The 27,722-nt window shown below is 44.0% G+C and overlaps 1 protein-coding gene across 5 annotated transcripts in view; it reads right to left on the bottom strand.

Annotated features, from left to right (window-relative positions):
• The window catches only part of SETD7 (SET domain containing 7, histone lysine methyltransferase), a 109,499-nt gene extending 82,085 nt beyond the window's left edge, over positions 1–27,414 (bottom strand). The window contains exons 1-5 of one of the 5 annotated variants that reach the window (XR_012332164.1): positions 27,293–27,407; positions 26,472–26,604; positions 17,794–17,923; positions 6,643–6,844; positions 2,543–2,732 (exon numbers count right to left, since the gene is read on the bottom strand). Coding sequence is in view for 4 of the 5 variants with exons in the window: in XM_073805553.1 (XP_073661654.1) it covers positions 2,543–2,732; positions 6,643–6,844; positions 17,794–17,923; positions 26,472–26,604; positions 27,293–27,322 (685 nt within the window). In the remaining variant the exon portion in view is untranslated. Of the gene's footprint in view, positions 1–2,542; positions 2,733–6,642; positions 6,845–17,793; positions 17,924–26,471; positions 26,605–26,736; positions 27,240–27,292 lie in introns of those variants that run through there. The other 4 variants (XM_073805556.1, XM_073805553.1, XM_073805555.1 and 1 more) reach the window with 4 other exon arrangements.
• Between the last annotated feature and the right edge of the window lie 308 nt (positions 27,415–27,722).

Genomic DNA, 27,722 nt, shown 5'->3' with positions numbered 1-27,722 from the left:
ATGAGGAGAAAAGAAATTCCAGGCAGAGGCACAAGGAGAAACTCAGCAAGAAGTAAGTGGAGACGGAGAAGCAGTTTGTGGATCCAAAAGCACAGAGGAAAAGGAGAAGGCGGTTGTAGGAGGATTTTAGGTGAGATACTCGATTTCTGTTTCCCTCTTCCCCTCCCTCAACCACTGGACCAGAGGCCACATGACCCGAAAGCCCTCATCTGTCAGCCAGTCAGTCAATCACTGTAACTGGAAGAGGAAGGAGAGAGAAACAAAAGGAGCAGAACACAGAGTAAAGACCGCGCCCGGTGTCTCCCAGTCACCCAGAGCAACTATGGTTCCTGACCCTTTTGAGACCCAAATTGTTCAACCTATCCTTAAAAGAACTGTGCCTGCTAGAATCTTGCCAATAAATCCACCCCCCCTCCTTTTTTTGGCCTTAAGTTAGTTTGAAGAGGGTGTTTGTTATTTGCAACCAGGAGTTCTAAGAAAAATCATCATTCCCCTCTCACTTCCCAAAATGTGTTTCGTACTTATACTAAGAAGAGTGTAATAACCACAGTAACTTTCCTGATGGGGGCTTTATGGTAGGTGCCACTATCTGTATTTTATGATGAAAAAACGGGTTCTGAAAGGATAACTAACCTGCCCCAAACCATAATACAGTAAATGTTGGCACTGAGACTCAAACGAGGTGACTCTTAAGTCCAGGACTCTTGCCACTAAAAATGCTGCCACTTCCAAATGCTGCCACTTTTAAAATCTGCATCACCAAGTGGGATCCTCCCCTAGCTGGAGTCTCCTCATTTCTAAACCTTATAACACTGTCTCCTTTTGGAATGGATGTGAAAAGTGCAGATATTAGAGTTTGAAGTTCAAAGATTACTGTTACACTTAAAAAACCCTTCATTTTGGAATGATTTTAAATTTACAGAAAAGTTGCAAACATAGTAGAGTTCCCAATGCCCCTCACTGCTTCTCCTAATGTTAATTTCTTGTGTTACATGGTACATTTGTCCAAATTAAGAAACCAACATAGCTGCGTTAGTATTGACTGAACTCCAGACTTTATTCAGATTTCACCAGTTTTTCCACGAATGTCCTTTTTCTGTTCCAGGATCCAATCCAGAATCCCATATTGCATTTAAAATGCCTCAATTTTTAACTTAAAAAAACAAAACCAGAGACATTTATAACAACCCAAGTTGGACCTAAATGTAAGTGCTAGGCTTCCTATTTTTGGACTACCACCCTTTGGAGAATCTCCTTCCAATCCAAACAGCTAAATATTATTTAGGCCTATCAATGCCTATATATATTATCTTTTCTTTTTTTAAAAAAATATTTGTTTATATATTTGGCTGCACCAGGTCTTAGTTGCGGCATGCAGGATCTTTAGTTGAGGCACTCAGGATCTTTAGTTGCGGCGCTCGGGATCTCTAGTTGCGGCATGTGGGATCTAGTTCCCGGACCGGAGATTGACCAGGCCCCCTGCATTGACAGTGTGGAGTCTTAACCACTAGACCACCAGGGAAATCCCTGTATTATCTTTTCTACTTTATTCTCCTTATACCTTAACTTGGATTGGAAATACATATATGCATATTTCAAGGAATCAGACCAATTTAGCTTTCTTAATATTGTGCCACTGCAAATACAAAATCTTGATGTTTTTCTTTGTATATCTTCCAGATTTTCTACAAGAAATAATTTTATACTCAGAAAAAAAGTTTGGTGTGCCATCCTGTACTTCTAAAAAGAAATAGGATTTTTTCTAACATTGATTCCAGTAGGATCATTCATGTATGGAATATGTCCTCCAAGAAGATGCTAGACTTTGAAGAGGGCCCGGGTGCCAATGTGCATTTATCCTTCCCAGTCAAAGCTCAGGCTGAATCAGCATTACAATCTGTCCCAACTTGGAGATCTACCTAATTTGATTCTTTATCAGTTAAATCATTAAACTGTTTTTTTCCCTGAGATATAATATTTAAAACTGATTAACTTACTGCTGTCATTTCTTCACTCCTTCTGTGCGTCAGAATTATACAGCTATGCCCTTGTCAGATGAGTTTTTAGCATGTGCCACTAAAGTGCATGGTGTATATTACCCTGTCTCACTGATGTCCGCCTTGGCCATGTGACTTGCTTTGACCAATGAGAAGTGGGTGAAAGGGACTTTGTATCAGTTCCAAGCTGAGGCTTTAAGAGGCATCATAGGTGTCTGCTCATGCTCTGGCTTCCTGTGACCACCTGAGAAAACTGACCCAGGCCACCACTGTCCCTTTAGATTGGGCCCAGAATTAAGACATAGAACAGACTCAGAGCTGACTAGAAGCCTCAGGTCCAGCCTGGCCTGGCCACGCCCCACCTGGACCAGTCGAGTACAGTTGCTTAGCAGACCTGTGTTTGCTGTTGTAAACCACTGAGATGCTGAGGTATCTGTTATGCAGCCAAGCTAATACACCAGACTAGACAAAGAAATTAACTTCTCTTAAACCTCAACAACCCGTTTTGGAATTAGAGCAACCCGTCTGAAGCAGATTCAACTTACTTCCAGGCATCAGTTCAAAGTGAGGCCTTCCTTCTTCAGTGGACAGAAGAGTAGCCAGTTTCCCTTCTATCATCTCTCCATCAATGAATTTTCCATACAGGGCAGTCCTCTCATCAGGGTACACGTATGCTATCTTTTCTCCAGTCATCTCTCCATCTTCATTTACTTCTCCTACAAGGCTGCCTCCATCCTGATGGGAGAAACCCAAAACCAGAACATATTATATATAGTATTTATCTATATGACATGAGTTCAAGACATTTCTCTTGTGCACTGCCATTGTTAACAGCACTAATATGGATCATAACAGTTTCAGAACGCAGAGCTTTTCACATGAGCGTGAAAAGCATGAGGCAGCTCTCTCCTCCCCATCCAGTCCCCTATAAGTTATATGCACGGGGGGCATATAGCCTGATTTAGAGAGTCAAAGACGGAGCTGTGCTTTATGATCCTTGGACAAGCTCCTGATACTCTAACTTGGTTTGTTATCTAAGAAACAAACATGTTGTATTTGTGATATAAGTTACAATCATCGAAAGGAAATGTAACTAAGGGTTACTTTGGGGCAATATCAAATGTGATGAGGTAGCAGGACAGTCTTACTATTCCTATGATTTCACTTCTCAAATATTGAATTCTGGATTTCTGGTCTAGTAAGAAAATCTTTAGTTCAAAGGTACTTAAGAATTAGCTCAGTATACATGAGTAACGGGAGTCATCCGCACTTTCTAAGGGATAAACAAAAGGACTTGTGGACACTGCCTTTCTGAGAATTCTATTCCATCACTTTTTTTGGAGTTAGAAGGAAAAGTGAAAAACGACCAACTAAATTCTACGCCCTTCCCCATCACTTCTTTCTTCCCACTCGTCTTTATTTACTTCTCCCTTCTCCCTCCTTCCAGGAGAGAAGTCAGCTGTGCTTCCTCTTTAACTGTCATTTGCTTCATTCCAAAGGGTCATTAAATGCTTTAGGGCAGAGGCTATCAGAGAATTCTGCATCCTGGAACCAGTGCTAGGGATACAGTAGATGATATAAATATTTTTAAAACTGAATTGGGATACTAAAACCAATAAATAATTTTTAAAAATCTAATCTAGGATGCAAGAGATGTTTCCCTTTTTTTTTTTTTTTCCCATCCAGAAGGTCCTTATGGTATAACTGAAAATCTAAGACCTTCATGGGTCTGACACAAGACTAGTAAGCCCATGACATCTTCTAAAAGCTTGGATATTCCCCCAACTGAAAGGTTCTAGAAGCAGCTACTCAAAGTCAGTGACGTGGGATGACTTTTAAGTGATTCCAAATGCTGTTTACAGAGAGACAGCAGGAAGAAATACCACCAGGTACAGGATTTCTACAGTTCATCGTAGTCCAATTGCTCTTTGGAGAAAAAAGGTTATCAATTAAAAAATGAATCACAGCACTTCCATAGAAACAAAAATACTTGGAAGCATTTTTCATGGATAGAAAGTGCATTAGCGACGTATTATTGCTCTTTCTCCTTCCCGAGTTAATTCTTAATAACCCAGCCCGTACGGGGATGATACTTTTTGCAAGATCTGCCTTCAGGCTTTCAGTGACTGAGCTGAATGGTGTATTTATGCTTCTTATATGCCATAACTAATATAAGCCATCAACATGATTATTTCTTCAGAACAGGATTCTGTCTTTCTAGGGTCTCATGTTTTTCTTCCCCCTTATGTGCTTTAAACTTCCAGTTTGGGGGCCAAATGATTTTATTTGTCTAGAACGATAAAGCAGAGATTCTTCTTTTTTTTCCAAAAGGAGTTATGAGTTGTTTTCCTTTTTTTGCGGTACGCGGGCCTCTCACTGTTGTGGCCTCTCCCGTTGCGGAGCACAGGCTCCGGACGCGCAGGCTCAGCCGCCATGGCTCACGGGCCCAGCCGCTCCACGGCATGTGGGATCTTCCCACACCGGGGCACGAACCCGTGTCCCCTGCGTCGGCAGGCGGACTCCCAACCACTGCGCCACCAGGGAAGGCCGGAGTTATGAGTTTTTAATTAAAAACTTTCCATCACTGTTTTAAGGTCAAATTTTGAAAGAAATAAACTGTCCTTAGAGAGCTTACAAATCCTATAGGGAGGATCATTATTTTTGCCTCCCCTTGTTCCTGCTTTGACTTCGTGTCACAAACACTTCTTTGTTGGCTGTGTCAGGGGTGCTGGGGAAGAAACTGCTCCTTTTTCTCCTCTGCTCAGTGGCTCCCCCTCATGGGAGGAGAAATCGTTCACTTGGTTAGTGAGAAGGCAGGATCTGACACCCACTGACACCCAACTCTACTGGGTAGGGGTTAACGGCATAAGGCTGCTGCTCTCATGTGTTCTGCACTTTCGTTCACCTGTCCTGGGAACTGACAGTGCCCACAGGCTGCACCTGCTCCCCTCTCGGTCCTCTCCTCTCCCTGGGGAAGCTCCCCCAAGCAGCCCTACTCCTCAAGGGAAACCTGCAGCTTTCTGGCTGCTCTGTGGGCAGCTGGCCCATCCGTTTAGTTCAGAGGGGCAGGAGTAGAAGCCCAGGCCACATCTCCAGTCCAACTCCGCCATAATGAAGCCAACATCCTGATCCCTGATACCTACGTCTATTTCTTAATTGATTCCCAGTCCAGAGAGCAGAGCAGTGGGGTGTGATTACCAGCCTCCCCCAGCCCCGACCCCAAATGCCAACAGATACTATATACAAAGTGTTATCAACCAAGTTGATTTTTAAAGCTTGTAAGTCCCTAGTGCTTCTTCCTTCCTAAGGCAGAGTCTTCTCTCGGTGCTTTAAAAGACAGTGATTAAGGCTGAAGGCTAAAATGCAGCTGCACATTCTAGGTTTCAAAATGCAACTACATTGAGCCAATCGGATCCATTCACCTCAGTTCATCGTTGATCTCCTCTAGGGACTTAAATTGATCATAGTCACAAGTAAAATGACAGGTAGTGGGAGAATCTGGTAATCCGTTACCTCTTTCCTAGACCCACCCTCATGAGGAATTCCACGTTCCCAGGCTTCAAGATTCACTGTCATATCGGCAGCTCCCCAGCACTGGGCAGCAGGAAGCTTATCCTGCCTACTGATGAAGCAACGAAAGTTTCAGGCTTCCTAACTGGTAAGTACCTCCATCTCTTCTCCCTCTGTAACTGAAAGGACTTGTGAGCTATTGCAGATCCTACCAAGAGAATGTGTAAATGCTTTCCTAATTATTTTAAAGAATGTTTTACAATATTTTTTCTTATGCCTAGAGTATAACTTACTTTTTAGGAACAATAACGTGTAAATAGATTTAGCTGGGACTACTCTTCTTGTTATACATGTTTTTATTAATACTTTTAAATCAAAAGAGGATACGGTTAAGACTAAGGGAAAAAAACGTATTTTGACTTAAGCTCTGGACAAAATAAAATATTTCCTCAGGTTTATTTTCTGAAACATTTTCTGGAAATTCACTACAAACAGATGATGTATTTGAAATGCAAACAAAAATTACAGCATTAATTCCCAGCCATGGGTTTTGCCACATTTTTTTGCTCTAGTCAGCTCCAGAAAGATCATAAAATGTTATCAAATACTCAGAGGCAAGTTAATTTTAATCACCTTGATTTAAGCAAGATAAACCAGAAAGCAGGGAGTAGGATTGTAAAATCAAGTAACAATAGTGTAGTAAGTCCAAAAAGATGGGAAGTTGCTGGATTAGTTCTTACATATGAGAAAGAATAACATTAATTGCAACAACGAGACATTCCACCATCTCTTTCTATATCCCAAAGGAATATTTTTAAAAAGCAATATATTTTTGTCTTTATTAGTGGTACAATCAAACCAGTTTGTCCCAGTTTGTTTTCATCATGACTAATCATTCCTTTCCAAAGCCACCCTGAGGAGAAATTCATAGTAGATCGGAGCACAACAATCGAAGTCAATAGTGAAACTGTGAGAGGATATCCCCCTAAGCTGTTGGCTTCAGCTACCGACTCTCAAGTTTCACAGCCTCACATTTCCTAAGATAGAGAATACATTTTGTTATTCATTGGGAAGACTCGAAGCATTGTCTTAAAACTCGTTACTTTCCAGCAAAATGAACAGTCGTGAGGCTTACTGGGTAATATATCCAGCACACTCCATGCCGAATGTTATCTTTATATTGTCCCTTGAAGATCAGTCTTCCATCTGTGTCGTACTCCTGGGCAGGTCCATTCAGCTCTCCGTCTACATATGTGCCCTGGAGAACTCCTCCATCCTCATAAGTGTAAACTCCCTGGCCCTGCAGGGCATCATCCACATAATATCCCTCCAGGGTGCTGTGAGAGAAGGGAGAACAAAAGAGAACAGTCAGACAGTGACTCAACTCTCTTAAAAGAAAGGATCACACCACGCCCAGCTCTGTTCCAATGCTGGCCTGTATTCAGTACATCCTCCTGAATTCTCCGAGATTGCTAGGAAAAATACTCCCAAGATATGGGTAGGATTAGATACTGAAAGGGAGATTTAATTCCTAATCTCCTGGTTCCTATTAATCCAATTTCTCTACTGGAGGAAATACAGAAGAAAGAAGCCACAGGTGGAAAAGAACAAGCCTCATCTAAGTATGTTTCCAAGGCTAGATGCCAACCAATACCGGGCAATAGAAATTCTGGTGTTACCCTTTCCACACATAAACCACCCTTTCCACACATAAACCACTCATGCTTAATTTCCCTCAAGAGTTCCAGAATTCACTGGGAGTTCTCAAGGGTCTTTCAGATGGCTTGTATATAGTGGTCTCTAGTAATACAAATGTGGTTTAGAACGTGTAGATGTCTGCTTCTCTGTCTTAAGCCATTAATGCATTATTTATCGGTGACAACCATAACTGGTATCCAATCAAAAGTATCCCCATCCATCTCTTTGGAAGATATATGGGGATTTACTCGTGTGTGCGTGCGATCATGGGAAATAGGGGCAAGTAAGGAAGATGGCCCGCTCAACCTTGCTACTATCATTAGCAGCCTGATAAAGTTTGAGACCCGTCGTCCTAGAACAGAAGAAAGCTCACAAGGGTGCTCGTGGTGATTTTACAAGAACCTTTTTCTCTCCTCATAAAACACGTCTGGAATTTCAATACGTGTTTTCAGTGTCAGCCTCGCAAAGGCCATTATGCAATGAAACTAACTTTATCCAAAAATTCCCTTCATGAACTGGAATCTGGAATGAGGGGAAAGACCAGCTCAAATTATTTTTTACAATTAAAAAGTAAGATGTTTAGCAACAAAGACAGTTTGATTATTTTAACATGTGCAGATAACACTCATTCATTAATTCAACTAACAGACATTTACAGGGTGCCTTCAAGTAGGGAGCGTCGTGTGAGGATCTAGAAAGCATGATGAACAAGACAAACACAGAACCAGGAGACAGGTACTGGGGACAGGTGGGACCTGGGACCCAAAGGGGGCCATGGGGACCGAGGTGGCTGCACCTGAGTCTGCCTGGAAAAGTGCTGTCTTGCTCTAATGAATGACAGAATGATCTGTAATTATTAAATGAAAAGCACAGTCTAAATAACGATAGCCTCTGATTACATTGTAATTATACTATTTGTAGTCTCCCAAGGAGATAAATCGTTCTCTTTCAGTTTTGTTTGTACTATCAATGATAAACAGGCCTAGTAAATTCATGAAGAGAAAAAGGTGCACTTTAGCACAGCCCTTGCATCAATAATCAAAATTCTATGTCAGTGAGGTCGGAATTAAGGAGATTCGGCTGTCATTAGACTCCTGCCATGAAAAAAAAGAACCTTGGTGAAGGATTACTAATCAACTGACATAATGATGCAATAGACAGGGCAAAAAACTATTTAATCATCTATCTTCAGTTTGGGGATTGCCAGATAAAACAGAATATGCTCAGTTAAGTTTGAATTTCAGATAAACAACAAATAATTTTTTAGCATAAGTATGTCCCAAATATCGAACTGGATATAGTTTTACTAAAATATTTTTCGTTGCTTACCTGAACCATTTTAACTGGGTGCCCTGGATTTTTATTTGCTAAACCTGGTGACCCTATTGACTTTGAATTCTCAGCAGCATTCAAAATGTTACTGTGTATGTTTGGGCAGAATTATCCCCTGACAGACTAGTCTGCCAATGTTTCTTAGGTTTATGATGAAATCTACAAGGCATGGGTCTCACGAATCAGTTAACCAGTCATGTGGGTTTGCACATATTTCCCCCAGGTCATGTCCCGTAGTTTGTCCCGCCCTCCCTCAGAGCAGAACCTTCCCTTATTAGTATCATAATCCTAAGAACAAACTGCTCTTTCCCGTAGCTCAACGAACGTTAAGATTCCCAAATGCAAATTCTTAGGTATTGGAGAGCAAAACTTACTGCATTGTTTTCCAGCCCCTGCCTGAGGAAACAGCTTAGCTTCCTTAGTACATTTTTTTGGTAGCTTGGATGGAATCTGATAACAAAAAGGGGGCATGTTATCACATGAACTGGGGTCTCCAGGGCAATAAAAAATGATAAGGCTTTGAAATCCTTTTATTTCAAAGGAAATAAAAGCTTCTTAGTCTGGTGTTAAAGGCACCACCTTTCTTTCTAACTTTTTCCTCCAGAGGAGGCTGGCAAACCATGGCCGGCTGCCTGTTTTTGTAAATACAGTTTTACTGGAACACAGCCATGAACATTCCTTTCCGAATCCTCTGTGGCTGCTTTCATATGACAACAGCAGAGTTGAATAGTTGCAACAGAGGCCGAATGTGGCCCAAGAAGCCTAAAATATTTACTATCTCACCCCAGGCAGAAAAAGTTTGCCGACTCCCGCTCTAGAATCCTCTGCTCACATTAGTTTATTCACTGGCCCCAAGCACACATCTATGTATCTTAGCTCCTATACTATGTTTTCCCTGCCTCTTCCCTTAAAACATATGTAACCAAACTTTTAAAATCCCTGAGGACACATTCAGGAAAAAAAAGTTACGGGTCACATTTTCCTTTTTTTAAATTCAAAACAAAAATGACTTTGGGAAAAGAATGAATATTCTCCAACCTCTGGTCTTTTTCTATTTCAGAAAGAAATCGACTATGAGAAAATGGCACTATTTTGTAGCAACTCAATCATTAATATCTGGTTATATCTGAGAAGTAGCTATGGAGGAATAACTTTCTAATCTTCCTTGCTGAAACTGGATTGGGAGCTGTGTTGTGGAGGAAGGTGTTCTCATCACTGGCCTCCCGAGAGCCTACCCATCCTCCATATGGAGCCGTACTTCCCACAGAGTCTACCTTGACCTCTGCAACCACAGTCACTGAAGCCTAGTCATGGACTAGTACAGGATGTGCCACGTCTTTATCCATGATCAGCTTACGGGTCCTATTTCTCTAAATAGATTGTAAGCCCTTTAGAGGAACAAATTAGGCATTATGTATTCCTCCCTAACATATAAACACAGCATATCTTCAAGTGATATTTCCTAAATGAAAGAGTGGAACTGGGATAATCTTGCTTTGAGAAGAGAAAATTGAGAGGGAACATAAGGATGTTAAGAGTATTTCTCAAGTGCAGGGAGGATTCTTTATATGAAGTGTATGTGCATACAGTCTGCAAGTTAGGAAAGTTTCTTAAACGCTCTGCTTTATTTCTCCATTTGTAAACTGCAGCTGCTAATAGGGTTATTAAAAAGTACATGGGTTAATACATATTAAGTGCTTAGAAGATGATCTGGGACATAATGATTGCTCGAATAAATAACAGCTATTGTTATTAAGCATGCACTTTCATGTACATGATGGTGAGCTTTCTACTGAGAAACTTGGCCTAAAACAGCAGCAGCAGGGAAATAGTTATGAGACACTGGAATAGATCGTCAAAGAAACTGACAACACTGCTCTAAATCTACTTAAAAAAAAAAACAAGTAAGGCCTTCCGTGGTGGCGCAGTGGTTAAGAATCCGCCTGCCAATGCAGGGGACACGGGTTCGAGCCCTGGCCCGGGAAGATCCTACATGCCGCAGAGCAACTAAGCCCGTGCGCCACAACTACTGAGCCTGCGCTCTAGAGCCCGTGAGCCACAACTACTGAGCCCACATGCCACAAACTACTGAAGCCCATGCGCTTAGAGCCCGTGCTCCGCAACAAGAGAAGCTACCCCAATGAGAAGCCCACGCACCGCAATGAAGAGTAGCCCCTGCTCACGGCAACTAGAGAAAGCCTGCGCGCAGCAACAAAGACCCAACGTAGCCAAAAATAAATAAATTATATATATTACTTAAAAAAAAACCCACACAAGTAAGAAAGATCCCTCTCTGTCTGAGGGAAGGATGGAATAAATGCTTCTTTAAGTGAAAAAAGTAATATGTATTCATTGTAAAGTGAACAAATAAATCAAATACTATAAAGATGTAGAAACTCCCAGTACTCTTACCCAATTTGGCAATTTACCATTTAAGACTTTTTTCCATTTATATATTAAGCATTTTCCCACCTGTGTGGTTTTTTTTTTTTTTAACAAAAAAGGGGATCATATCATACACAATGTTCTTGACTTGTATTTTCTTAAAATTTCTTTCAACATCTTGGCAGATTTTTTAGTATGTTAAGAAGCTGCAAAACTGGTTTGATTTTTCTGGTACCAGCATCTGAATCAAATAACTCGAAAACATGGAGAAAATTTAAAAATCAATTTTAATTAGATTTCTTTCTTTCCATATACACAGACCATTTTCATCTGTTTTATCAAAGCTCTTGTACTTAAATTTACAGTATTAAATTAAATGAGAAAATCTAACTTACGAAGAAATGAAAATTTTTTATAATTGTTTACCTAGACTGATACAGCTGCAATCTATTCAACTATTTTCATTTTAAAATTCTCTTTAATATCTGAATACACAAAAGTGTTCTTAGGAGACTAAACAGCTTTGGCTTTTCCTTCATATTTTGGCCTCTAGAAGGTTTGGGGCTTTCCAGCTCCTGAGGCATAAACTCTGTTCCCTCCCCCACTGTGTTGCCTTTCTTTTGTCTGGTATAGAATCAAGAGGGAAATTTTAAATGAATGATAATTTTACTTTAAATTCCTGCCTCTAACCAAATTAAATTGTGACTCTTAGTATTAAAACATTGTCTTAAGAACTAGTTATATGACAATATATATTATCTCTTTTTTTTAATTGAGATAGTACTGACATATAACATTATACTACATATTATCTCTTAAAATCTTGAAAACTAAGTAAAGAAGAACATCAATAACAAACCCAAATCATCTGCTGGGGCTATACGCAACGGGAAACTTCAGCTTCTTCCAAGATGTGACAAGCAAACTGAATGGAGCTCTGTAATGCTTCCATGTAATCCAGTGCACTATCTTCAAAGTTTCTTATCCTTTAATAGAAGATCTATGAGTCCGTAGTTTCTGATTGTTATAAAGTCTCAAGATAACAGTAAAATATTTGAAGAGCAATTAGTGAAATTTAGTTTTGTTCTCTAAAAATAAACCCTGAGAAAACCCTGCTGGCCATTGTTATCAACGGATAATAATTAACAGCAGTAATAAAATATAATAGTAATAATGATAACAATAATAGTCCATCCTTGATCTTGAGGACCTTATGCTAAGTGAAATGTCAGGCAAAGACAAATACTGTTATGTGGAATCTAAAAGAGCCTAACTCATAGAAAGAGAGTAGAGCAGTGGCTGCCAGGGGCTGGAGGATGGGGAAATGGGGAGATGCTGGTCAAAGGGTACAAACTTCCAGTTCAACTTGGCTTGAATCTCAGCTCCAGCTCTTACCAACGAGGTCACCTGGGGCAAGTTAATTCATCTCTCTATGCCTTAGTTTCTTCATAAGTACAACAAAAAAGGATTATAAAATCTACTTCACAGATTGTTGTGAAGGCTACGTGTCCAGCGTTTGAGCAGATGGTAGGTATTCAAAGTTATCCACCTCATTCCCTCTCCCTTTCTTATACATCACAAAAATCTTTGCCTCAACCAGAACTGTTCCTCAGAATACAGATGAATGTATTTGTTGAGCCTGGTTCCAACAAAAGCGATACAGAAGGGACTTTTGCCTTGTGTGGGAGGTTGGGATACATGAGTTCCAGCTCCAATTTCTCTAAAATGTGACCAAGCACTTTCTAAAAACCAGACAAAAGAACTCCTGCATGGATCTGACACCTGGAAAACATCAGCCTTCTCAGTGGCTCATCAGATGGGCAGCTTCTCTTAGGCTACCTGGTCAATGATCAACTACAAGGAGCCCGCTTAGTCGGATTCGTTAGTGGAGCAAATCAACATCAGAAGATGACTTGGGCAGAGGAGGATAAGTCATGGAGTAGCAAATAATATCTTGAAATCTAATTGGCATGTCCGGAGGAAGCATCAATAATGTAAAAAAAAAAAAAAAAACCTGAATGAATTCACTTATCTCTCTGTCATAATCAGGCTAAAAACCACATGATGCCCTAATATCTCACAGCCCAAAGCCAAACTGCATTGAAATATCTCTTTCTTGTTACCATTCTAAGATTTAGAGAAGTCCTGCTAAATTGTCTTTACATCCACCAATCTTGTTTGAGATGAGAACAATTCAGGAAAAAAAATACATTAACATGAACATCCAGAATCTGGGATTAGTATAAAAAGTAGAGATGTGTAGGGCTTCCCTGGTGGCGCAGTGGTTAAGAATCCACCTGTCAACGCATGGGACATGGGTTCGAGCCGTGGTCCAGGAAGATCCCACGTGCCGCGGAGCAACTAAGCCCGTGAGCCACAACTACTGAAGCCCATGCTCCGCAGCAAGAGAGGCCACCGCCATGAGAAGCCCACGCACCGCAACCAAGAGCAGCCCCCGCTCGCCGCAACTAGAGAAAGCCCGCGCGCAGCAACGAAGACCCAACACAGCCACAAATAGATAAATAAGTAAATTTAAAAAAGACAAACAAAAAAATATCTCAAAACTAGCGAACATTCTGAAGCTTCTGAAGCTGACACAGTAGTAAAAAGGTAAAAATGTACATTTTGGCTATTTAAACTGGTTTAGAAATAGATAGCTAGTTCCTTATTTTACCTCGAGTATTCTCTGCCAACAGTGGTGGCAGAGAATAAGATGCTTAAATTCTCTGCCAACAGTGGTTTACCTCTGTGACCTGAGGACGGGGGTAAAAAAAAGGGGGGGAGCATGTTCACTTTATACATTTCTGTATTTCTTGAAGTTCTTTTTTCTACCAAGTATTTGCTACCTATGTAATTAAAAAAAAATAAAATATTCTGCTTCTGTTTTTCCAGGCCATCTTTCCTGGTGATCTGAATATTTAAAATTCTTATTCAGGTTTATCATATTCTATGTAAAGGGGAAGACTGATTCCAGAACTTTCTTGATATAAATTTTTGTTTGAAACGTTCTCACAAACCACACACCCAGTCTATGACATAGATTGTGGTGACAGTTTCATGAACGTATACTTAACTCCAAATTCATGAAGTTGTATATGTTAAATAGGTACAGCCTTTTGTATATGAATCATGTCTCTAGTTCAAAAAAAAAAAATCGCAATCAGGTTTTATATAAGATTAGAATGCATCAGGCCAAATCTTCTGTCACTACACTAGAATTTTCCAAACACAGCCTCCTGTAACTGCAAATAAAGCCTCTGATGGGAACATAAGCGAGTACTACAGGTCTGAACAACTTTTAAAAACTCTACCATAAACCTTTTGTTTCCTCAACTGTTATTTCAAAACCTTGATGTCACCCTTTTGGGAGGAATTTTTCCAGACTAAAGCCTCCTGACTGGCAGTAAAAGCACTGAGTGCCCACTTTGTTGTTTTTTGTTTTTTTTTTTTCCCGGTACACGGGCCTCTCACTGTTGTGGCCTCTCCCGTTGCGGAGCACAGGCTCCGGACGCGCAGGTTCAGCGGCCATGGCTCACGGGCCCAACCACTCCGCGGCACGAACCCGTGTCCCCTGCATCGGCAGGCGGACTCCCAACCACTGCGCCACCAGGGAAGCCCCTACTTTGTTTTACCCGATACATCAGACCCTAAAAATGGGGTGCAGTAATAGGGAGAAAAATTAATAGAGCAGTGTAAACTAAGCTGCTGCTTCATTAGAGGTGACTGACTTCTCCACGACCACTTCCTGCATCCCCCTTAGAAAGATCTAATAGATTCCACAGCCTTTATTTCAGTCATAAGACTCACTAACTTTTCCGCCAATGCTTTAAGCAGATGTCTCATAACATGATCATCACTGGGCTTACGAATGAAGGTGACGAGGACGTTTTGAGAAACTGTCACCACACTGCTTCATCCCATGTCATAAAAGCAGTGATACTGACCTTCTCCCCTCAAGGTATTAACAAGGGTAAACTTTTCAGGTCCTTGCTAATACCACCACTCTTTGAGTCTACCATTGGACCCAAGTCTCTCCAGGTGTTTGAGTGGTAGGTATAAAAACCAGTGAATTCGTGCCTCTAAAAGAAAAAAGAAAGGCAATGAATTTCTTTCTATTCCATAGATAGTTACTGGCCTAGTGCTTCAGCCTCAGCCCCTGCTCCAGCTTTCCCTGGTCATGACTCCCATGCAGATCACTGCATTTGTACAGCACACTGGGGGAACTGGATGAAGCTGGTCAGAGCCAGACGTGACTGGCTTGACACAGGGAGGGAGGGAGGCGCTTGGGAAGTCTCAGGCCCCACTCAGCCCCGCAGGGCTCATTCCTGACACACTGGTTGGGAAGCTCAGCCTAGCCCTTCGGCTCGCTGAGTCTCCGGTCCGTGAAGCGAGCCAGTAACCAATACTAAACTCAACGAAGCCTGCTGGACTGTTTCCCCAGAGTCAGTCAGTTACTGGGTATGACCTTCAAACTATGAGATTTAAAACAGCAGCGTGTGCACGTGTGTGTGCGTGTGTGTATGTGTGTGTGTGTGAGTGCTACCCTCTTTTTCGTCTCCCATCCTCATTCAGCAAGAATTTTTTTTTTTAATACCAAATTAACAGAAAGTGCTATGAAGCATAGAAGATGGAACAGATACAGACTGTGCCCTCAAGGAAACCTCTCTCCTGTAGGGGAAGGAAGACATGTATATAAATATATATTTGCTGAATGAATAAAAGAATAATTGCATGAGGTAAACAGTGACACTTTCCAGAAAAGAGTTATAAATAAACTTCTATGGAAGTGAGGCAGGAAAAGTTTCCTTCTGGACAGGTTAAAGGAATCGTGAGAGAAGAAAGCACTGATATACCACATCGAGTAAGAGGCTGCTACGGGACTCAGTTATCCACCAGGGCAGAAGAAAGGAAGCAGAGTATTCGACCATTTAACATGAATAGTTTGGAAACCAATTTCTGCTAAAAAGAGGTAGGGTGTGGGGTTGAGGACAGTGGGAAAGAGAAGGCTGGAATTAAAATAAAAATTTACAAAAGTTCTCTGATAGGTTTTTATTGCTTTCCTCACCCCTCCTTATATCAGATAATTGAGAGCCTGAGGACCTGTTAATATTTTTTAAAAGCGACTCATTCCACCTACAGAAAAGGGATTGTGGGTTACAAGCCAGTCCCTGCGATCACCCTTCAACTATCAGCTTAGACGTTTTCTTTCCTGAAGGAATTCCAAGGAATAAGGAAGCTTCAGCTTATCACCAATGTCAAGAGTTTACAGTAAGCGGTGCTGTGTCCCACAGAATCCTATAACCTGCTTTAGCTAAATCCATTTCTGAATTACCCAGTCAAGTGGTATGAACAGAGCTAGTCCCTCCATGGCTCTGAATTCCTCTAAATGCTGGAGAAATTCACACGACCACTTTTCATTTCTGAAGCGGACACGGCTTAAAAGTCACTGTTGGCCCATGCAACCCCATCTCTTCTTGGAAGAGAAAAGTCCTAGTTATTTCCACCTATCTCAAGAGGGTGAGAAGCTTCTGCCTCACAGCGTTCTCATACGGGGGGGGGGGTGAAAACAAGGTAAAAGAACCCTGCTGTGAAAAGTATTTTCACTAGTGGTAGAACACAGGAAATACTAGTTACGACATCAGCATTAAGGTATCGCACACAATGTCCAGTCATCCCAAAGACAAGCATTTAGAACACTGTGAGTCTGCAGCTGTACCCCTCCTATATCTACCCATCTTACTGCTTGGACCGCGATGACGTGGCTTTGAAGAACTTTGCTAAACAGTCTCTTGACTAATCTCAGGAGGAAAGAGAATATGCTGAGAGAATTATGAAGTTGCAGAACCAATAAGGTGGCTGAATCTTCTTTCAAAAGGAGATCAAGAAACTGGACCATGATGTCTGAGAGTGTGCTGAACACAGAGTGAGCGTGCATAACGCTTGGAAAAGAGTGTCAATCAGCCACTACTGGAACTACACACAGTGGTCCCTGACAAAAACAATCCCCACCTGTGTGACTTTATGGAGACTCATTACCTGAACGAGGAGGTGAAATCCATCAAAGACCTGCGTGACCACCTAACCAACCTGTGCAAGAGGGGGGGTCCCTGAATCTGGCACGGCAGAGGCTCTCTCTGACAAGCACAGCCTTAGAGGCAATGATGGCAGAGCTGAGTCTTAGGCCATAGCCACGGGGGTGTAACTAAGCAGGACGCTATGGGACCTTCCCGGGACAGACCCCTCGCCCATATCCTCCGCTGGAGCTCCTCTCTGAAGTACCCAGATAACAGGCGCTGATGCACATTTCCGGAGTTGTTCTGCAGATGCTAAAACCACCACCAAATGGAAGAAATGAACTACCTGAGGTCATACAGGGTCATGACTATGTAGCCCACAGACCTACTGGCAATGTTAACCCCTGTGACACCGCCCTGTTCCCTCACCATCAACCAAGCAGAGATATGTGTGCAAGTTGATCACATGCTCTGGGACTCCCCTCCCTCACCTGGTGTTTAAAATGCTTTCCCGAAACCCACCTGGGAGTCCGGGTGTTTTGAGCACTAATTACCCTGGGTTCATTGCTTGGCGCCTGCACTGAACGCTGCACTTGCCTTCACCACAGCCAGATGTCAGACTGGCTTCACTGCACACGGCTGAGCAGACCCAAGTTTGGTTCAGTCACAGGGGGTGGCTGACATCCCCGGTCCCCCAAGCAGTACATGCACGTTGGGGTTACTTTGACTTTTTCTATAAATTGTACTAAAATATTCACTTAAATTCTCTCATTCATATCATTCCTCCAAATAAAGTAATTTGGTACCTACTCCCCACCCCCCCAAAAAACAAAATAAAACAAAACCGTGAGTGCTACCTGCCATCAAAGAAGAAGAACTTCCCCCGTCCGTTCTTTTCTCCGTGAATGAAGTTGCCCTCAAATCTGTCTGTGGAGGAGTAGGTGACTGTGCAGAAGCCGTGCGGTAATCCGTCATCATCCAGGTGCCCTGGAGAAAGGGAACCACAAGGCAAACCTTAACATCGTCCACGCTCACCCACCATCATCTGTGCTCAGATGCTGCCAGCAAGTGCCCCGTGCAGCTCAAGGGTCCCTTCCCTGCCTGAGGGGAGAGCGAACACCAAGGTTTCCCTGCCCGCATCAGCACCGTCAACTCCGCTCTTAGGTACACTTTAGAAAGGACGGGTCCACGACAGAGGGCCTTAGACACGTGTAAGGTTATGAACCAAAGCCACGCTCGTATTTCACCGGGGACTGAGAGTTATTCTCAATAATAACACCTGCAGTGTGAGTTTCAGCTGACCCAGTACTTCCCCCCAGGGTACTGCTCACGTTTGGAATTAGCGCCCCCGAGCTCTCATGCTTAACGGAAACACAGCTGAGATGGCACACTGTCTTGGCAATAAGTTATCTGGTTCTAGAACTAAGTATACAATACGACTTCATACATCCTTATGTAGTATGTGGAGCCCTGCTAGCCAGGCGCCCTCTGAAAAGGATAGAACCACGTCTTCAAGACTGCCCGAATATCTACACCTCATGGTACGAACACACGAACTCAGAGTCCCTCGAAGCTTAAACTTAAGCTTAACATTGAACTTACTGCTTTACTTCACAAAATCTTTCAGCTTTGAATGTTCGGTAATCACCTTGTCATACACCCTCTACCCACTGTGTTCAGAGGGTTTGTGCTTTAAATGTAGTTAGAAGTGTCCACATGACCATTTAAGCCGTGATTTTGAACATCAACAGCGATGATTACACTGTGATCTTTAAACTGCTGGTTCTTCTTGGGTCACCGATTGGTGTACTCTTATATTTACATTTACAGTCAATGTTTAGGTTTTTTATTATTATCTACATATTTCACAAAACCCAAGAGTCACCTCACTGGTGCCTCCCCAGTCATTCTGGTGAACTAATTTTGCAGAGGCAGGTGAAAATGAAGGCAGCAGTTAAATCTACTGGCTTTCTCCTGGGTTAATGACCTGAGTCATGGATGAAAAAGGTATAAAAGCATTAAATACTGTGTGCAGTGCAGGGACATTAAACACTTAAATGTGGCTTCCAGATGGCTCACAAACATAAAAGAAAACACAAACCATTTCACCACAACGAATGCTTTACTCTCCTAAAAGAATTTCTTCAAAAGTGATAAACGAATGTCATCCCTTAGAAGAGATAGGAAGTAAGCTCTCTTATAAAGAACGAAAAAGCTCTTTATTTGTATTATTACATAAACATAAAATAAAAATGAACAAATGCACTGTTTTATTGCTACATCTGATTCTGCATAGAATGAACTACCTGGAATATATTACATTAAAACATGGCTACTTAAATAAATCACAATCAATAAGGTTCCTTTCCTCTTAACCCAAATTGTTTTCTAACAAGGGCCAGGAAATTAATGGTTAGGAGGGAAGTAGGCCACAATTGCTTCCTTCTTGCTTAAAAACCAAAAACTGTACCTGACATAATTCAATGACACTTGAGTCATATGAAGTGATTTGGACAATTATTTTCTAAATATCTACTGATGGCGTTTCTCTCATTGAAATAAATTATATCTACTTTTTCTCCTTTCATTAAAAAAAACCACTCAGTGTATAGTTAAAAGCTTCCTTTTATGAAATGTTGCTCAGATCAAATTAAATTTAGCTACTTGCATTCCTACAAATTTAGTATTCCACTTCTGGTTTAGGTACACCTATCAGAATAATCATTTTCACCTTATATCGAGGTACTTACTAATTTATTGAAAACGCTTTCCCCATAGAAAACAGTTCACATATTTCAGACTTTATAAAGTTAATGTTTGATAAAATTAGTTATTCTACTTTAGATCAAGAGAAATATTATGATAAACATGAACACTAAGAAGAAAAAAAAAATCCAATGTTAATTAATTTCCACCTTTGCTCAGTTGCAATAGTCCTATCCTATTTCTGAACAAACACTGCAGGTGCACCCTCAGCAATGGCATTTAGATATCAGAGAAACTGGGAAGCATCACAGAACACACTAAAAGCACTTGAAGGACAGTACTGAACCCCACTGAGATGAAAGCAAAAAAATCACCCCTGCTCCATGAAGGATGCTTATGCCCATGCCTCCTTCCACAGGCCAGTGAACAGAAGTCCCATCACCCTGTCAGGCTCTAGGGAGGGAGAACAGAGAAGCTGCTGAACGATGGCTGTTTCTCTGGGGACACTGTGTGTTTAGAAAGAAGGCTCAGACTTGTGACGATTCCCTGCCTTTCTAAAGGTGTTTAGGCTGCTTGTTGTGAGAAATCTCCCTCTATCAGATCACAGCAGAATCCTCTGGTTGGCTCATTTGTTTTGTTTTCTTCTCATCCTTCCAAAAGGAGGATGATGTGATCAATGACCAGGATGTGATCAATGACCGGGATCAATGAAAAGGAGCTAAAAGTTAAGGCTTGCGATAATTCAAGACTTCCACCCTGAATATGTAACAGCCGGGGGTGGTGTTCCTAGCAGTAGAACTTTATGTTTAAAACAACAGCCACAACCAAAACAATAACAACAACTAAGGGACCTTCCGAGGAAAGAAACGTCAGGAAGAAAAGACATTAGGCTGGGACTTCCCTGGTGGAGCAGTGGTTAAGAATCTGCCTGCCAATAAAGGGGATACGGGTTTGAGCCCTGGTCCGGGAAGATCCCACATGCCGCGGAGCAACTAAGCCCGTGAGCCACTACTGAACCTGTGCTCTAGAGCCTGCGAGCCACAACTACTGAGCCTGTGTGCCACAACTACTGAAGCCTGCATGCCTAGAACCCGTGCTCCGCAACAAGAGAAGCCACCACAATGAGAAGCCCGCGCACCGCAACAAAAAGTAGCCCCTGCTCGCTACAGCTAGAGAAAGCCCCCGCGCAGCAACGAAGAACCAATGCAGCCAAAAATAAATAAATTAATTTTAAAAAGAAAAATAAAGAAAAAAAAAGAGAAGAGATTAGGTTGCTGAGACCTCATATCTCCTATCAATGTTAGTGCGAGAGGAGCTTCTGGTACAACTCTTGTTCCGCTGCCATTTGGACAATAAGATCATGTAATATCTGTCTTGCCAGCAACAGTCAATTTAATGGAGAGGGAGACTGATACACAGAGAAGAAAAAACTCTGTATACCTACTATGCATCAGGCACTGGGTTATGTAATTTCCTGTTATCTAAATTAAACCTTACAACCATCCCTCAAATTCCACTCTTATAGATGAGGAAGCCACTGCTATGTGCCCAAGAAATACATTAACTGCTACCCTGAACGCGTTCATGGATGCTGAAGGCCCCTTCCCCCAATCCTCCAATCCCTCTTCTCTCTGGTCAAGGGCAAACTGGCCGAACACCCTTTCTTCCCTGCCGATGGTGGAAGAAGCAACCTCTAAAGAGGGAGGTGTTCTCAAGTCCCAGGCAGAGAAGTGGAAGACGCCTTTGTAGTTAAGATAGTTCTCACAGAACCACCAGGATCTTCACCAGCACATCCTGGTGGCAAATGCCTGTCTCTTCCAAGTGTTACTCAATGCAAAGAGAAATGCTAGTCCAGCTTGCTCTGATTGAGATCAATCTGTGCAATGCGCCAAGTCAGCCAACAGCCTTCCGGGCCAATTCCCACTCAACAGAGATTGAACGCCAACCCAAACAACAGGGAAAACCCACTTGAATGACTGCTCTGTGTTGGGAATGCGGTCCCAGCTCGTGTGCCGTATATCTGTCTGCAGCATGGTTTTAATATTGACTGAAGTCAGAGGAAGAGGGAATAAAACATAATCGTCTCACAAGTCTAGTTTTTCACTCTGTTCTAAAGATCATTATCTACTGAACAGAGAGAAAGTTCAATTTTTTCCCCACGGGTTCCCTCGGAGCTTTCTCCTGAACCTGATGAGAGCCAGGCCTGTATTCTATGCAGTGACGGTACCTCTCAGCACAGGAAATTCCCTCTGGATCGGACATCTGGCTGCTTACTGCCTCAGACTCATTCACAGGACATCTGGGTGTGTGTGTGTATATGTGTGTGTTTCCCTCAGAACCAGAGGCCCTTACATGCATTGTTGGTTTTGTATAATAGAACTACTTTAAAAAAAAAAGTAATAATAATAAAAAGGCAAACTTATTCTGTTTAGTGCAAAGAATGTGCCCTCATGATGATACACTTACGCTGGTGGTTAAAGACATAATCTGAGGGCTTCCCTGGTGGCGCAGTGGTTGAGAGTCTGCCTGCCGATACAGGGGACACGGGTTTGTGCCCCGGTCCGGGAGGATCCCGCATGCCGCGGAGCGGCTGGGCCCGTGAGCCATGGCCGCTGAGCCTGTGTGTCCGGAGCCTGTGCTCCGCAACGGGAGAGGCCACAGCAGTGAGAGGCCCGCGTACCGCAAAAAAAAAAAAAAAAAACAAAAACAAAACATGATTTGAGTTTTGAGAGTAATCCCTTGCAAGAACTCAATTATTAGTTGTGAGGGTCTTAATTTTAATGTGAGGCCTCCACGTAGAGGGTGCTACCAGGACACCTAGCCTGTATTTTTCCTAAGTACATTGCATGAGCAGTCTTATTAGACACAGGCAGGTTGAGGTATTAGGGGAACTGTTAGAAATGCTCTTAGTATTTGAGGGGTTGGGACAGTGAAACATGGAGATGCTCGTTTTCATTCTGGCCCCTTAGTTCTGGAGACTCTGCTATTTCCCATTTTTGAGGATTCTTCCTCGATGTCTCCTTTATGTTTCGAGGCCTTTCTGTTTTTTCCTACCCTCGTGACCGCTACTGCAAAGAGCCTTTTAGGTGATCGCCTCACCCGCTCCCCACTGCCTGTTCATCCCATGCTCCCGCCCTCCCAGAGCAGAGCCTTCATCCTCCATTCCCAGCTCTAAAGAGCCCCACATGGCCCACGGCCTCCAGGACAGAGTCCACAATCTCGGCCTGTGACGAGCCGCCTTTCCCTGTCTCACCTTCCACTTTTCTCCTCCTAGGCCCTCTGTTACAGCCGAACCCAGGGATTCATCTCTGAATGTGCCTGCATAATTCCACTCCTCTCTCTCTCTTTTTTTTCCCCTTTCTTTTTAATGTCTTTGTGCTCCTGGGTTAGTACTCAATTAGCTGAAATTCCTTGATGATATTAATGAATCACACGTGAGGGTGTCCCTTTCCTTGTAGGATGATATCCGTCTCATTGAATTTTGTCAATGTAATTAGAGAAAACTTTTATCTCTACATTTTCATTTGTATTTATTTAATGAAATTGTGTCTTTTCAAATGCTTATTGGTCACCTGCCTTTTTCTTGTGAATTATTGTTTCATTCCACACCTCTCTTTACTCCCAAAGTTCCCCTCTGGACTGGACTCATCTCCACGCCACCTCTTCCGGGAAATCCTCCCCCATCTATTTCCCCAAGCTAGATGCAATTTTTACTTCCTCTTAACCACCATCATTCATCGGTTTAGATGTGATATATTTATTTCAAATTATATTAGGGACCACATTGTATTCATCTCTGTGTCTACGGGTAGACGAAGAAATAGACGTAATGACGATTTCTAGTCCCAAAGCTAAACATCACTCCCTGAAGAACCAATGAGCCTCAAAGAGTTTTTTAAAAACCACAGCAGGAGTTCAGGTGGTGTCTGCAGGCCTGCTGAGGCCCGGGGCTACCTTCCCAAGGGAGCACAGCCAGCACTGTACACAGACACTCCCTCCACCCACCTGCCCTCGGGGATTCATCCACCCTGAGCTTAGAACTCCACCCAAGCTACAGTTCCACCCGACAGAGAATCAAAATGTACGTGAGGTGACAAAAGACTCAAGTCCTGAAGAGACCAATTTCTTCCCCAGAGTATGTTTCTAAGGAGGAAGAAAAAGAAGAAAAAGTCTATCTGTTGCAGAGACTGTAAGTTAAATTCTTTCCCCAAATACACTTTTCTGAAAGTCACCAAACTCTTTCAGAACCAACCTCTAAAGAGTGACATTAATAAAGAACGACACTGATGCAACATTTAACTGTGGCTTCCAAACTCAGTTACCAACTACTTCATATACTTGACTGACTCATTAAAAAAAAAGAAAGATGTAGAGAGACAGTCTGGTATGGCGCAGTGGGGTTCTGGAGGTCCAAGCCTGTCTCCCACCTGGCTGAATGTCCTCAGATTAGTTCTTAACTTCTCTAAGCCTCAGTTCCCTCCTTTGTAAAATTAGGATAATATTACTAGTCATGTGATAAGACTGAATGGATAATGTGTGTGTGAAACACTTAGCACAGAGCCTGCACACGTAAGGACTAAACAATTACAGCAATGATAATTTCAGCTAAGACAAACTACCGAGAGCACAGGCTCTGTAAGTGGAGAGAGGTAGGTTAGTTGGTACTTCAACACCAAGATATTCAGACTGGCCTTTTATCAGTCCCCCATGCATGTGTTAGATGTTAAGTAAAGACTATTACAGACAGCACTTAAAAGTCCAAGAATGGCTAAAGAAAAGCCTACTTTTACACATGCTCTAGACACTGAGTCTGAGCCTTCGGTACATCTAAGGACTTTTTAAATTTCTGTGTTACTCTAGTTGTTTACTGTTAGGTACAACTGAGTCACCATGTGTCCCAGATTGCCCCAGACATTCAAGGTTTAAGCCAGTTGTCCCAGCATAAGTATTAAACAGTGACCCTTCTCAAGTATGTTTTGATTTTGGACAATAATGCATACGGTCACCCTATATAACAGAACCTTCCTTGCTCACATGAAGAAATTTCTCTGCTTTCACCCACTGAGCAATCTCAAAAACAACATCGGTGCATTTCTAAAGCTGCTTGTTCACATTCTGCAAGGAGCCTGGGACCGTGGACAACTGGGCCTTGTGTTTCCAAACAGCTTCAAAGGGGAAGATGGGTTAACCTCGGGAGCACTGCCTGTGATCAAGGGTTTGCATTAAATTTTTATGAGTAAAAGTAAACTTTGAAGAATGAGAGCCAGTCCTAACAATTTGAGAAGAGCATTTTTCAATTATCTTTCGTAATATGAAGGCACACGTAGTCAATAATTTACATTTAAAGAAGGCTTCCAACTAACATCTTTGGGCCCCAGTAAGTCCCAGCATTGGCTTTACTCATTGGAGATAAACAGTTCAGGACACTATGAAATTAAAACACCACCATCAACACTCCTTGAAGATGGATAAAGAAATAAGAAGTTTCAATAGTTACATTAAGACAGTTAGCTTTTATAGAATTCAGAAATATTATTCTACTTAATCTCTCCTTAAGACCTTGGGACTACAAAAGGAGTCAATTATGTTGACATAAAAACTGATTTTTTTTTCTCCCAAAGTAGCAATAAGTATTCATACTCTTTCTTTACCGTTTCTGAGAGCTTGTTTATACAAATTAGATAGATATTCAACCAAAAGCTTAAAAAATATTTACCTAGATATCTGGTTAAAATATTCCGGAATAATATCACGCAACACTGCAAAACATGACGACGTACTGTGTACGGCAGAATCAAATAAATAAATACGCTAAAGAGTATTTTCCAGTATTCACTGTTACAAAATCATAACATCTCCTGATACAAACAACTAGATTGTATAACGTCCCCACCTCGCTTTTTAGAACCAGCAAAAAAAAAAAAAAAAAAGGTGGAGAAACTCAGCAAAACAAAGTGGCGAGAAAAGTCGGGGGAGGGGCGCTGGAAGCGAAGGGGCGGAGAAACACGACACCAAGGCGGTGATATCACCCACAGCCAACTGCATGGAATTCAGAAAGTTAAGTGTCACCCAGCAATTTCAGTCCGGGCTTGCGGCGCGCCTGCACAGCGTGGCGGCGGCGGCACCCGCCTGGGAAGCAGGAAGGGGGAAGGGCGGTTTGACTGAGTTCGCTCGGGGGCAGCAGAGGCCAGGGCCACCCGCCTCCCCGCCGGCGTGCGTTCAAGCCCCGGGTCGGGAGCGTTGTCCATGGCTCTGCAATGATTTCATCGTTTCGGAGAAGCGACCGCCCGGACCGCGGCTGCCACGTGCCTGGTCCGGCCCCGTGCGCTGCGCCGGGGGACGGACCCGGACGCGGCCGCGGTCACCGCGGGTCGCAGCGGCGAGCGGAAGGAAAGGGCTGGCGCCCGGAGAGGGGCTCGGGCTTGCCAAAAACGGGCGGAGGGATTGCTCCACGGAGACGGCCGGCCGCGGGGGGCTGAACTCCTGCGCACCTCCACCTCCCATCCCCGAAAGGGGGAAGGCCGGAGTGCCCGGCAGGTTTCGCAACTCCGAAGGCGGATGCAGGCGGTGACCGGGCGGGATGGAGCAGCAGCGCTCGCCCGGAGACCCCGGCCCAGCCGAGACCCGTTCCCGGCCTGCGCCCCGCCGCGCAGTGCGCGCTCCCAGTGGCGTGGCCGTGGCGGTCCGGCCCCTGCCCAAGCAGCGGGCCACCCGCGTAGGGGACAGTGGCGGCCGCGGGGCCCGGCGCCGCGCAGGTCGCAGCCCGCCACTCCTTCCGCGTTCCGTGCCCTCGGCGCCTCCTCCCCGGGCCCCAGAGAAATGCCTGTACCTTCCACAGCCTCCTCCACCATCTCGTCGTCGCTATCCATGGCGGCTGGGGACCCTGCCCAGCTCGGAGCCGCGCGGCTGCCTCCCGTCCCTCCGGGTGCTCCCGGCGGCTGAGCGAGCGCTGGGGCTGAACCCTGCGAGTTTGGAGGAGGAGGAAGAGGAGGAGCAGTCGGGGCTGGCTCGCACTGCCTCCCCCTAGAGCCCTTTCAATTCCTTGGCCTTAAGCCGCTCCCGCAGCAGCCGTCCCTCCTCCTTCGCCCACTTGCCCCTCGCTTCCGAGGCTCCGGGGTGCCGCCGTGGCCGCCGCCGCCGCTGCAACTTTCTCCTGTAATACCCCCTCTTTGTTATCGAGCAGCTGATCCGCTGACATCACCCAGCGCCGGTGCGCTCCCTCCCTCGCTGATTGACAGTTCCCCGTCCCTTCCCAGAAGTGAGGCTCCTTAAAACGAAAGACGCTCGGGGTCCGCGCTGACGCTACGCCCCAGCCCACCAGCCCCCGGGCCCATCAGGGTTTATCTTCTGCTTCTGCGAGGCTTGGTGCGCTCCGAGCGCCAAGCCTGGTCCTGGGCGCCGCGGGCTCCTCGCGGGCACTTGGGACCTCTGGGTATCCGCCCTCTGGGGCTCAGAACTCCGACCTCCAACTGTGCCGGGGACCACTTGGAAGTCCGCGTGCAGTGCCCGCCAGTCCCCCCTCGGGACAGCCTCCAAAGAGCAAGGCAAGCTAAGGCAGCGTTCCTAAAGCTCCAGCGCCTCAACTTCCTCTCGCCCTCGCCCCCACTTCACCCCGTTTGCCACCCGGAGCTGCACGAGTGCGGCACGCACTGGAGAGCAGGTGTCTCCGCGTTGCCGCATCACATCCGCGAGCAGGTTTCCCAAACTCAAGGGGGTGACATCCAGCCCAGATGCGGGCCTGCGGCTCCCACCCGTGCGCGCTGCGTCCCCACCCTCCTCGGGACCGTCAGGCGTCTCGGGTGATTCAGAAATTCAGCAGATCCAAATGGCAGCGGGCTCTTTATCAGGCAGGAAACAAGCGGCGCGGAAGGCCTGGCAGTTCCCTCCTCGCGCTTGTGGTAAAAGAAAAGGAGCCACCGAGCGGAGCTACTGAGGAGGGACCCTCCGTCTGGCACGCCTCCCCCCCCTGTACGTGTGATGTCCCCAGCCGTCTCCCTGTTTCTCCAAGTGCCAACCTTCCACAGATTCGGGCTCTTTAAGCGGAGAACATCACGGGGCACCCGCTTTGCAGCCCCGCCAC

This window comes from Tursiops truncatus, chromosome 5 (genome assembly GCF_011762595.2).
Source record: "Tursiops truncatus isolate mTurTru1 chromosome 5, mTurTru1.mat.Y, whole genome shotgun sequence".
Classification (NCBI taxonomy): Eukaryota; Metazoa; Chordata; class Mammalia; order Artiodactyla; family Delphinidae; genus Tursiops; species Tursiops truncatus.
The sequence above is the reverse complement of the archived record's forward strand: the minus strand, read 5'-3'. Positions and strand labels throughout refer to the sequence as shown.